At 58.7% G+C, this 13,355-nt stretch overlaps 1 protein-coding gene across 2 annotated transcripts in view; it reads right to left on the bottom strand.

Annotated features, from left to right (window-relative positions):
• Positions 1-6,445, bottom strand: part of EEIG1 (estrogen-induced osteoclastogenesis regulator 1) — a 323,245-nt gene extending 316,800 nt beyond the window's left edge. The window contains exon 1 of one of the 2 annotated variants that reach the window (XM_069236930.1): positions 4,848-6,445. In XM_069236930.1, coding sequence (XP_069093031.1) covers positions 4,848-4,993 — 146 coding nt within the window. In that variant the 5' untranslated portion in view covers positions 4,994-6,445. The remainder of the gene's footprint in view (positions 1-4,847) is intronic. The other variant, XM_069236931.1, reaches the window with a different exon arrangement.
• Positions 6,446-13,355: the final 6,910 nt, after the last annotated feature.

Below are 13,355 nucleotides of genomic sequence, written 5' to 3'. Positions count from 1 at the left end.
AAGGCACAGTGAGACACTGAGGTAGAGCCGGGCACCAAGGCACAGTGAGACACCGAGGCAGAGCCGGGCACCGAGACACAGTGAGACACTGAGGCAGAGCCGGGCACCGAGGCACAGTGAGACACTGAGGCAGAGCCCGGCACCGAGACACAGTGAGACACCGAGGCAGAGCCGGGCACCGAGACACAGTGAGACACTGAGGCAGAGCCGGGCACCGAGACACAGTGAGACACCGAGGCAGAGCCGGGCACCGAGACACAGTGAGACACTGAGGCAGAGCCGGGCACCGAGACACAGTGAGACACCGAGGCAGAGCCGGGCACCGAGGCACAGTGAGACACCGAGGGAGAGCCGGGCACCAAGGCACAGTGAGACACCGAGGCAGAGCCGGGCACCAAGGCACAGTGAGACACCGAGGCAGAGCCGGGCACCGAGGCACAGTGAGACACCGAGGCAGAGCCGGGCACCGAGACACAGTGAGACACCGAGGCAGAGCCGGGCACCGAGGCACAGTGAGACACCGAGGCAGAGCCGGGCACCGAGACACAGTGAGACACCGAGGCAGAGCCGGGCACCAAGGCACAGTGAGACACTGAGGCAGAGCCGGGCACCAAGGCACAGTGAGACACCGAGGCAGAGCCGGGCACCGAGGCACAGTGAGACACTGAGGCAGAGCCGGGCAGCGAGACACAGTGAGACACAGACAGAGCCGGGCACCGAGACACAGTGAGACACTGAGGTAGAGCCGGGCACCAAGGCACAGTGAGACACTGAGGCAGAGCCGGGCACCGAGACACAGTGAGACACTGAGGCAGAGCCGGGCACCAAGGCTGAGGCAGAGCCGGGCACCGAGACACAGTGAGACACTGAGGCAGAGCCGGGCACAGTGAGACCCTGAGGCAGAGCCCGAGCACCAAGACACAGTGAGACACCGAGGCAGAGCCGGGCACCGAGACACAGTGAGACACTGAGGCAGAGCCGGGCACAGTGACACAGTGAGACACTGAGGCAGAGCCGGGCACCGAGACACAGTGAGACACTGAGGCAGAGCCGGGCACAGTGACACAGTGAGACACTGAGGCAGAGCCGGGCACCGAGACACAGTGAGACACTGAGGCAGAGCCGGGCACAGTGACACAGTGAGACACTGAGGCAGAGCCCGAGCACCAAGACACAGTGAGACACCGAGGCAGAGCCCGGGCACCAAGACACAGTGAGACACTGAGGCAGAGCCGGGCACCGAGAGGAAGGCCTCTCCCCAAGTGTGCCACTGACCCGGGGGGGGAGGGGGGTCACCGAGAGGAAGGTCCCTCCTTAAATTTGCCACTGACCTTGAGGGGGAGTTCACAAAGAGGAAGGTCCCTCCCCAAGTGTGCCACTGACCCTGGGGGGGGGAGTCACTGAGAGGAAGGTCCCTCCCCAAGTGTGCCACTGACCCTGAGGGGGGAGCAGGTCACGGAGAGGAAGACCCCTCCCAAAGTGTGCCATTAACCCTGAGAGGGGTACAGGAGAGCACAGACAGGTACAGGTGATGAGCACAGACAGGCATTGATGAGGAAGGACAGGCATAGGTAAGCACAGACGGGCACAGGTGACCACGGACAGGTAGAGGTGGTGAACACAGACAGGCAGAGCTGAGCAGAGAGGCAAAGGTGAGCAGAGAGGGGTACACAAGAGCATAGACAGGTGATGAGCAGGGACAGGCATTGATGAGCACGGACAGGCAGAGGTGAGCAGAGAGGCACATGTGAGCATGGACAGGTACAGGTGAGCACAGACAGGTACAGGTGAGCACAGACAGGTAGCGGTGATGAGCACAGACAGGTACAAGTGAGCACGGACGGGCACAGATGAGCACAGACAGGTATAGGTGAGCACAAACGGCTCCAGGTTCGCACAGACACACACAGCTGAGCACGGACAGGTAGAGATGATGAGCACGGACAGGTAGAGGTGATGAGTACGGACAGGCACAGGTGATGAGTACGGACGGGCACAGGTGAGCACAGACAGGCACAGGTGAGCACGGACAGGTAGAGGTGATGAGCACAGAGAGGCACAGGTGAGCACGGACAGGGAGAGGTGATGAGCACAGAGAGGCACAGGTGAGCATGGACGGGCACAGGTGAGCACAGACAGGTACAGGTGAGCACGGACGGGCACAGGTGAACACAGACAGGTACAGGTGAGCACGGACGGGCACAGGTGAGCACAGAAAGGTACAGGTGAGCACAGACGGGCACAGGCGAGAACAGACAGGTAGAGGTGATGAGCACAGAGAGGTAGAGGTGATGAGCAGGGACAGGTAGAGGTGATGAGCACAGAGAGGTAGAGGTGATGAGCAGGGACAGGTAGAGGTGATGAGCAGGGACAGGTAGAGGTGATGAGCACAGAGAGGTATAGGTGATGAGCAGGGACAGGTAGAGGTGATGAGCAGGGACAGGTAGAGGTGATGAGCAGGTACAGGCACAGGTGAGGTCGGACGGGTACAGGTGAGCACGAGACACGGACGGGTACAGGTGAGCACAGACAGGTACAGGTGAGCACAGACAGGTACAGGTGACCACAGGAAGGTACAGGCGAGCACAGACAGGTAGAGGTGATGAGCAGGGACAGGCAAAGGTGAGCACGGACTGGCACAGGTGAGGTCGGACGGGTACAGGTGAGCAGAGAGGGATACAGGTGAGCACAGAAAGGTACAAGTGAGCACGGACGGGCACAGATGAGCACAGACAGGTAGAGGTGAGCACAAACGGCTGCAGGTTCGCACAGACAGACACAGGTGAGCCCGGACAGGTAGAGATGATGAGCACGGACAGGCACAGGTGACCCCGGACAGGTAGAGGTGATGAGCACAGAGAGGCACAGGTGAGCACGGACGGGCACAGGTGAGCAAAGACAGGTACAGGTGAGCACGGACAGGCACAGGTGGGCACAGATGAGCACAGATGAGCACAGACGGGCACAGATGAGCACAGACAGGTACAGGCGAGCACAGACAGGTAGAGGTGATGAGCAGAGACAGGTAGAGGTGATGAGCAGAGACAGGTAGAGGTGATGAGCAGGGACAGGCACGGGTGAGGTCGGACGGGTACAGGTGAGCACGGGCGGGTACAGATTTGCACGGACTGGCACAGGTTAGCACGGACAGGTCCAGGTGAACAGACAGGTCCAGGTAAGCACAGACTGGCACAGGTGAGCACAGACTGGCACAGGTGAGCACAGGTGAGCACGGACAGGTAGAGATGATGAGCACGGACAGGCACTGGTGAGCACAGGCGTGCACAGGTGAGCACGGACAGGTAGAGGTGATGAGCACAGAGAGGCACAGGTGAACACGGACGGGCACAGGTCAGCATGGACGGGTACAGGCGAGCACGGACAGGTACAGGCGGGCACAGACAGGTAAAGGTGATGAGCAGGGACAGGCACAGGTGAGCATGGACTGGCACAGGTGAGGTTGGACAGGTACAGGTGAGCACGGACTGGCACAGGTTAACAGAAAGGTACAGGTAAGCACGGACTGGCACAGGTGAGCAGGTACAGGTGAGCACAGACAGGTCCAGGTAAGCACAGACGGGTACAAGTGAGCACAGACGGGTACAGGTAAGCACGGACGGGAACAGGTGAGCACGGACGGGAACAGGTGAGCACGGACTGGCACAGGTGAGCAGGTACAGCTGAGCACGGACTGGCACAGGTGAGCACAGACAGGTACCGGTGAGCACAGGCAGGTACAGGTGAGCACAGACTAGCACAGGTGAGCATGGACTGGCACAGGTGAGCAGAGAGGGGTACAGGTGTGCAGAGACAGGTAAGCACAGTAATGCACAGGTAAGCACGGACAGACACAGGTGAGCATGGACAGGCACAGGTGAGCAGAGAGAAGCACAGGTGAACAGAGAGGGGTACAGGTGAGCAGAGAGGGGTACAGGTGAGCAGAGAGGGGTACAGGTGAGCAGAGACAGGTACAGGTAAGCACAGACAGGCACAGGTAAGCACGGAAGGGCACAGGTAAGCATGGAGGGGCACAGGTGAGAAGGTACAGGTGAGCACAGACAGGTCCAGGTGAGCACGGACAGGCACAGGTGAGCAGAGAGGGGTACAGGTGAGCACAGACAGGTACAGGTGAGCAGAGAGGTGTACAGGTGAGCACAGGCAGGTACAGGTAAGCAGGGACAGGTACAGGTGAGCACGGACTGGCACAGGTGAGCAGAGAGGTACAGGTGAGCACGGACAGGTCCAAGTGAGCACAAATTGGCACAGGTGAGCACGGACAGGTCCAGATGATCACAGACAGGTACAGGTGAGCCCAGACAGGTACAGGTGAGCACGGACTGGCACAGGTGAGGACGGACTGGCACAGGTAAGGACGGACTGGCACAGGTGAGAAGAGAGGTACAGGTGAGCACGGACAGGTCCATGTGAGCACAGACTGGCACAGGTGAGCAAAGACAGGTACAGGTGAGCACGGACTGGCACAGGTGAGCACGGACTGGCACAGGTGAGCAGAGAGGTACAGGTGAGCACGGACAGGTCCAGGTGAGCACGGACTGGCACAGGTGAGCACAGACAGGTCCAGGTGAGCAGACATGTCCAGGTAAGCACAGACAGGTACAAGTGAGCACAGACAGGTACAAGTGAGCACAGACAGGTACACACGAGCACAGACAGGTACACGCGAGCACAGACAGGTACAGACGAGCAGGGACTGGCACAGGTGAGCAGGTCCAGGTTCGCACAGACAGGTCCAGGTTCGCACAGATGGATCCAGGTGAACAGACAGTTAAAGGTATGCACAGACAGGTACAGGTGAGCACGCCCGCCCCACCCGCAGGCAGACATACCTGGAAGACAAGTCTGCGAAGTCCCCTCCTTCCAGCAGGCGCACCTTGCAGAAGAGCACACCGTTCACAAAAGGCACCGCCGCCAGCTCCTCCAGGGTAAAGGTAGTGTGGAACTTGAACTTCTTCTTCTTCATCAGGAAAGCCATGGGCGGCTGAGAGAGTGCCTGGAAGCCCTGTCTTCAGTGCGCAGGCGAAAGGTGCTGGGGCTTTCGAGGGAGGACACTTCAAAAGGTCTTGTTTATCTGCAAGTGCCAGAAACAACCTCAGACCAGGAAGGGGGGGGCTCAGGAGCTGCTCCTGGGAGGGGAAGGGGGGTCCATGATCTATGATCAGGATTCTCCAACAGTGCACTGGCCTGGACTCCGAGGTGGAAGACGAGGAGGGTCAGAGGCTCTCTTTTGTGGATCCCCTGAGCTCTGACCAGCAGAACCAGCCCCCCCAGCCAGGTCCAGGGACAGCTCAGCCCAGCAGAGCCCAAACTCCTCAGTGTGTGGGGCAGCCAGCTCCCTAGTCCAGTGACAGCTCAGCCCAGCAGAGCCCAAACTTCCCTCAGTGAGCCAGGCAGACAGCTATCTTCTCCGGTGACAGCTCAGAGCTCAGCCCAGCAGAGCCCAGACTCCTCAGTGTGTGGGGCAGACAGCTCTCTTCTCAAGTGACAGCTCCGAGCAGAGCCCAGACTCCTCAGTGTGTGGGGCAGACAGCTCTCTTCTCAAGTGACAGCTCCGAGCAGAGCCCAGACTCCTCAGTGTGTGGGGCAGACAGCTCTCTTCTCAAGTGACAGCTCCGAGCAGAGCCCAGACTCCTCAGTGTGTGGGGCAGACAGCTCTCTTCTCCAGTGACAGCTCAGCCCAGCAGAGCCCAGACTCCTCAGTGAGCCAGGAAGACAGCTCTCTTCTCCAGTGACAGCTCAGAGCTCAGCCCAGCAGAGCCCAGACTCCTCAGTGAGCCAGGAAGACAGCTCTCTTCTCCAGTGACAGCTCAGAGCTCAGCCCAGCAGAGCCCAGACTCCTCAGTGAGCCAGGAAGACAGCTCTCTTCTCAAGTGACAGCTCAGAGCTCAGCCCAGCAGAGCCCAGACTCCTCAGTGTGTGGGGCAGACAGCTCTCTTCTCCAGTGACAGCTCAGAGCTCAGCCCAGCAGAGCCCAGACTCCTCAGTGAGCCAGGAAGACAGCTCTCTTCTCCAGTGACAGCTCAGAGCTCAGCCCAGCAGAGCCCAGACTCCTCAGTGAGCCAGGAAGACAGCTCTCTTCTCCAGTGACAGCTCAGAGCTCAACCCAGCAGAGCCCAGACTCCTCAGTGTGTGGGGCAGACAGCTCTCTTCTCCAGTGACAGCTCAGAGCTCAGCCCAGCAGAGCCCAGACTCCTCAGTGTGTGGGGCAGACAGCTCTCTTCTCCAGTGACAGCTCAGAGCTCAGCCCAGACTCCTCAGTGAGCACGGCAGCAGCTCTCTCTTCCTGTGACGGCCTAGAGCTCAGCCCAGCAGAGCCCAGACACCCCCTCGGTGGGAGACGGACAGCTCACTTCGCCAGTGACAGCTCCGGATCCCTGCAGACCCCTCCCTCAGTAAGAGAGACAGACCGCTCACTTCTTCAGTGCACCAGGCAGGCAGGGCCAAGGCTGGCTCTCATGTGACAGGCCAGGCCCTCCCTCGGTGAGAGACAGGCAGCTCACTCCTCCACTGACAGCCCCTTCAGTTCACCAGGCAGGTCCAAGGCTGCCAGCCCCGCTCATGTGACAGGCCAGGCCCTCCCTCTCTAGGGCTGGGCGGGGGCACTCCCCGGACGGCTGGCACAGCCACTTACAGGTACTGTATCCATGGCGCGCCACCTTCACCTAGCGCCGAGACGTGTCCTTGGGCTCATCTGTGCAGGAGCTGTAGGAACAGAACACAACACTGGGGTTAGCGCCAGGGACACCCGCAGGGAGAGCTACACACGCACACAGGGTTCCTGAAGCAAACACTGAGGCCTCTCACATGCACCCTTACCAAAGGACATGCCCATGCCTCCAAGGGCAGCCTGTCCTTCACCCCGGCCGAGAGCGAAGGCACAGTAGAGTGTGCGCCCCGACACCACCGACAGCCACCACAGTACCACCACCACCGACAGCCACCACCCTAACACCACTACCACTGACAGCCACCACACTACCACCACCACCGACAGGCACCACCCTAACACCACCACCACCACCCTAACACCACCACACTACCACCTCCACCGACAGCCACCACACTAACACCACCACCACCCTAACACCACCACACTACCATCTCCACTGACAGCCACTACCACCACCACCCTAACACCACCACACTACCATCTCCACCGACAGCCACCACCACCACGACAGCCACCACCACACTACCACCACCACCACACTACCACCACCACCGACAGCCACCACCCTAACACCACCACCAACCACCACACTACCACCACCACCACCGACAGCCACCACCCTAACACCACCACCACACTACCATATCCACCAACAGCCACCACCACACTACCACCACCACCCTAACACCACCACACTACCACCTCCACCGACAGCCACCACACTAACACCACCACCACCCTAACACCACCACACTACCACCACCGACAGCCACCACCCTAACACCACCACACTACCATCTCCACTGACAGCCACTACCACCACCACCCTAACACCACCACACTACCATCTCCACCGACAGCCACCACCACCACGACAGCCACCACCCTAACACCACCACCACACTACCATCTCCACTGACAGCCACCACCACACTACCACCACCACCAGCCACCACACTACCACCACCGACAGCCACCACCCTAACACCACCATCTCCACCGACAGCCACCACACTACCACCACCGACAGCCACCACCCTAACACCACCACCACACTACCACCTCCACCGTCAGCCACCACCCTAACACCAGCACAATACCACCTCTGACAGCCACCACACTACCACCACCAACAGCCACCACCCTAACACCACCACCGACAGCCACCACACTACACCACCACCAGCCACTACACTAACACCACCACCACACTACCATCTCCGACAGCCACTACCACCAGCCACCACCCTAAGACCACCGCCACACTACCACCACCAACAGCCACCATCCTAACACCACTGACAGCCACCACACTAATACCACCACCACACTACCTTCTCCACCGACAGCCACCACCCTAACACCAGCACAATACCACCTCCACCGACAGCAACCACCACACTACCACCACCACTGACAGCCACCACCTTACCACCACACTACCATCTCCACCGACAGCCACCACCCTAACACCAGCACAATACCGCCGACAGCAACCACCACACTACCACCACCACCGACAGCCACCACCCTAACACCACCGACAGCCACCACACTAACACCACCACACTACCATCTCCACCAACAGCCACCACCCTAACACCACCACACTACCACCTCCACCAACAGCCACCACCACACTACCACCACCAACAGCCACCACCCTAACACCACCACACTACCATCTCCACCGACAGCCACCACACTACCACCACCACCGACAGCCACCACCACACTACCATCTCTACCGACAGCCACCACCCTAACACCACCACATTACCATCTCTACCGACAGCCACCACCCTAACACCAGCACAATACCACCTCCACCGACAGCCACCACCACACTACCACCACCAACAGCCACCACTGTAACACCACCGACAGCCACCACACTAACACCACCACCAGTAAGCCACCACCCTAACACCAGCACAATACCACCTCCACCGACAGTCACCACACTACCAGCCTCCACACTAACACCAGCACAATAACACCTCCACCAACAGTCACCACCACACTACCACCACCGACAACCACCACACTACCACACTAATACCACCACCGACAGCCACCACACTAACATCACCACCACACTACCACCCTAACACCAGCATAATACCACCACCAACAGCCACCACCCTAACACCATCGACAGCCACCACACTAACACCACCACCACAAGACAGCCACCACCCTAACACCAGCACAATACCACCTCCACCGACAGCCACCACACTAACACCAGCACAATAACACCTCCACCATCAGCCACCACCACACTACCACCACCGACAACCACCACACTACCATCTCCACTGACAGCCACCACCACACTACCACCACCACCAGCCACCACACTACCACCACCGACAGCCAACACCCTAACACCACCATCTCCACCGACAGCCACCACACTACCACCACCGACAGCCACCACCCTAACACCACCACCACACTACCACCTCCACCGTCAGCCACCACCCTAACACCAGCACAATACCACCTCTGACAGCCACCACACTACCACCACCAACAGCCACCACCCTAACACCACCACCGACAGCCACCACACTACACCACCACCAGCCACTACACTAACACCACCACCACACTACCATCTCCGACAGCCACTACCACCAGCCACCACCCTAAGACCACCGCCACACTACCACCACCAACAGCCACCATCCTAACACCACTGACAGCCACCACACTAATACCACCACCACACTACCTTCTCCACCGACAGCCACCACCCTAACACCAGCACAATACCACCTCCACCGACAGCAACCACCACACTACCACCACCACTGACAGCCACCACCTTACCACCACACTACCATCTCCACCGACAGCCACCACCCTAACACCAGCACAATACCGCCGACAGCAACCACCACACTACCACCACCACCGACAGCCACCACCCTAACACCACCGACAGCCACCACACTAACACCACCACACTACCATCTCCACCAACAGCCACCACCCTAACACCACCACACTACCATCTCCACTGACAGTCCCACCCTAACACCAGCACAATACCACCTCCACCAACAGCCACCACTACACTACCACCACCAACAGCCACCACCCTAACACCACCACACTACCATCTCCACCGACAGCCACCACACTACCACCACCACCGACAGCCACCACCACACTACCATCTCCACCGACAGCCACCACCCTAACACCACCACACTACCATCTCCACCGACAGCCACCACCCTAACACCAGCACAATACCACCTCCACCGACAGCCACCACCACACTACCACCACCAACAGCCACCAATGTAACACCACCGACAGCCACCACACTAACACCACCACCAGTAAGCCACCACCCTAACACCAGCACAATACCACCTCCACCGACAGTCACCACACTACCAGCCTCCACACTAACACCAGCACAATAACACCTCCACCAACAGCCACCACCACACTACCACCACCGACAACCACCACACTACCACACTAATACCACCACGGACAGCCACCACACTAACATCACCACCACACTACCACCCTAACACCAGCATAATACCACCACCAACAGCCACCACCCTAACACCACCGACAGCCACCACACTAACACCACCACCACACCACCAGACAGCCACCACCCTAACACCAGCACAATACCACCTCCACCGACAGCCACCACACTAACACCAGCACAATAACACCTCCACCATCAGCCACCACCACACTACCACCACCGACAACCACCACACTAACACCACCGACAGCCACCACACTACCACACTAACACCAGCACAATACCACCTCCACCGACAGCCACCACTACACTACCACCACCTACAGCCATCACACTAACACCAGCACAATACCACCTCCGACAGCCACCACCACACTACCACCACCAAAAGCGACCACCTTAAAACCATCACACTACCATCACCGACAGCCACCCCCATAACACCATTACCAACAGCCACAACCACCTTAACACCACATTACCACAACCACCCTAACACCACCACCTCAGAGAGCCCCACCGCCCACACAGTGCCAACAGCCACCACCCCAACACAACCACCACCCTATCACCACCACTGGTAGCCACCACACTAACACCAGCACACTACCACCTCCATCAACAGCTACCACACTAACACCACCACCACACTACCACCACCAAGAGCCATAACCCTAACACCAGCACACTACCACCACCACTGACAGCCACTACCCTAACACCAGCACACTACCACCTCCACCACACTACCACCACCGACAACCACCAAATTACCAACAGCCACCACCACCAAGAGCCACCACCACCACATTACCACCGCCAACAGCCACTCGACCCTAATACCACATTACCACCAACAACAGCCACCACCACCTCAGAGAGCCCCACAGCCCACACAACACTGACAGCCACCATCCCAACACCATTTCCGAGCCACCAAGCGCTCCAACATCAACAGCTACCACCCTAACACCACCTCCAAGCCACCCAGTGCCGCAACACCACCACCAGCTACCACCCTAACATCAATACTACCAACAGCCACCACCATGCTACCAACACCAACAGCCACCACCCTAACACCAACACCACCTCCGATCCACCCAGCTCATCGATAACACAGACAGCCACCACCATCTCCGGGCCACGTAGTGCCCCGTCAACACTGACAGTCACCACACTAACACCATCATTGTGCTTGCGTCTTCGATCCTCCAAGTGGAAGCGGCCCTGAGAACCATCACCCCAGCCCTCTGCACAAAGCCGGGGCTGCAGAGCAAACTGCAGATACATCCAGAAGAGAAGCAGCTTGAACCAGTTCTGACGCCTGAGGCGGTGAAAGTGTGTGTAAAGGTGGTTCAAAGTCCATGTCCTTCATCACTCAGTAAGGGAGCGCTCACCGGAGTACTCAGTCTGCATGACAGTCAGTCACCCAGAGGTGAGAGGGCTTCATTTACAGTCTGCAGCTTGCTGGGAAGCTGAGGGTCTGCATAGGTGACCTGGTCACTGAGTGCTGGCCCTGCAGCACAGACTGTCCAGGGGAGAAGCCCAGGGTGTTCTGGCGGGGGCACCCAGCTGGAGCCGACTGCTAAAAGGGCGTGAGGCTGGTCCTGCCCGAAGTGTGCGGGGTCCCTTGGCTTTCAGAGAAGCACAGAAGGGTCCAGAGCTGTCACCATAGGGCCCGGAAGCCTGGCATCCGTCACAACCCCAGTGCCATCCAAGGTGCCCACCGCAGAGGAGCTGCTGCCTGGTACCAGGGGCGTCGGCCTCCCCTGCAGATGAAGGCCCACCTGGCAGCCTCCTGGGCCCGTGAGTCGAGGGGGCCAGATCTAAAGTGCTCCTGGAATCAGGGGCGTCGCTGAAGCTGCGCCTGCAATGGCCCACACTGACCTGTTGGGTGGAAGTGACCTGTTGGGTGGAACTGACCTGCTGGGTGGAACTGACCTGTTGGGTGGAACTGACCTGCTGGGTGGAACTGACCTGTTGGGTGGAACTGACCTGCTGGGTGGAACTGACCTGTTGGGTGGAAGTGACCTGTTGGGTGGAACTGACCTGCTGGGTGGAACTGACCTGTTGGGTGGAAGTGACCTGTTGGGTGGAACTGACCTGTTGGGTGGAAGTGACCTGTTGGGTGGAACTGACCTGTTGGGTGGAACTGACCTGTTGGGTGGAACTGACCTGCTGGGTGGAACTGACCTGTTGGGTGGAACTGACCTGTTGGGTGGAAGTGACCTGTTGGGTGGAACTGACCTGCTGGGTGGAACTGACCTGTGGAACTGACCTGTTGGGTGGAAGTGACCTGTTGGGTGGAACTGACCTGCTGGGTGGAACTGACCTGTTGGGTGGAAGTGACCTGTTGGGTGGAACTGACCTGCTGGGTGGAACTGACCTGCTGGGTGGAACTGACCTGTTGGGTGGAAGTGACCTGTTGGGTGGAACTGACCTGTTGGGTGGAAGTGACCTGTTGGGTGGAACTGACCTGTTGGGTGGAAGTGACCTGTTGGGTGGAACTGACCTGCTGGGTGGAACTGACCTGTTGGGTGGAAGTGACCTGTTGGGTGGAACTGACCTGTTGGGTGGAAGTGACCTGTTGGGTGGAACTGACCTGCTGGGTGGAACTGACCTGTTGGGTGGAAGTGACCTGTTGGGTGGAACTGACCTGTTGGGTGGAAGTGACCTGTTGGGTGGAACTGACCTGTTGGGTGGAACTCAGCTACGGGTCAGTCCTCGGGTTCTCACCCGCGGTGAGCGCCTGCACCTAGACTATCCCTAGACCCCCATCTACAGCACACGGGGGCCCTGGACACCACAGGACTGTCTGCATTTCATTCGCTCCCGTAGAAAGGTTTACAACAGTGTGAAATATTTAGTATTTAGCAACAGTGTGTGATTAAAGTTTTCTATTTACAGGACACTTACAGGCCTAGCACTGGGCTGGACAATTCTTATATTTGTTTACTGTTAAACTGGTGAGTTCTGAGCTTCAGAACCGCCACACGACCCCCTGAGAAGCCGGTGACTGCTCCCCTCGCTGCCACGGGAGTCACATGTGGAAGTGGTTGTTCGTCGTCCAGTTGGCTGAGCCACGTGGGCATCAGTGGAAAACAACCGCAGCCACCGCAGTTTAGGCTTAGGTGCAAC

Source organism: Pleurodeles waltl, chromosome 6 (assembly GCF_031143425.1).
Source record: "Pleurodeles waltl isolate 20211129_DDA chromosome 6, aPleWal1.hap1.20221129, whole genome shotgun sequence".
Lineage (NCBI taxonomy): Eukaryota > Metazoa > Chordata > Amphibia > Caudata > Salamandridae > Pleurodeles > Pleurodeles waltl.
The sequence above is the reverse complement of the archived record's forward strand: the minus strand, read 5'-3'. Positions and strand labels throughout refer to the sequence as shown.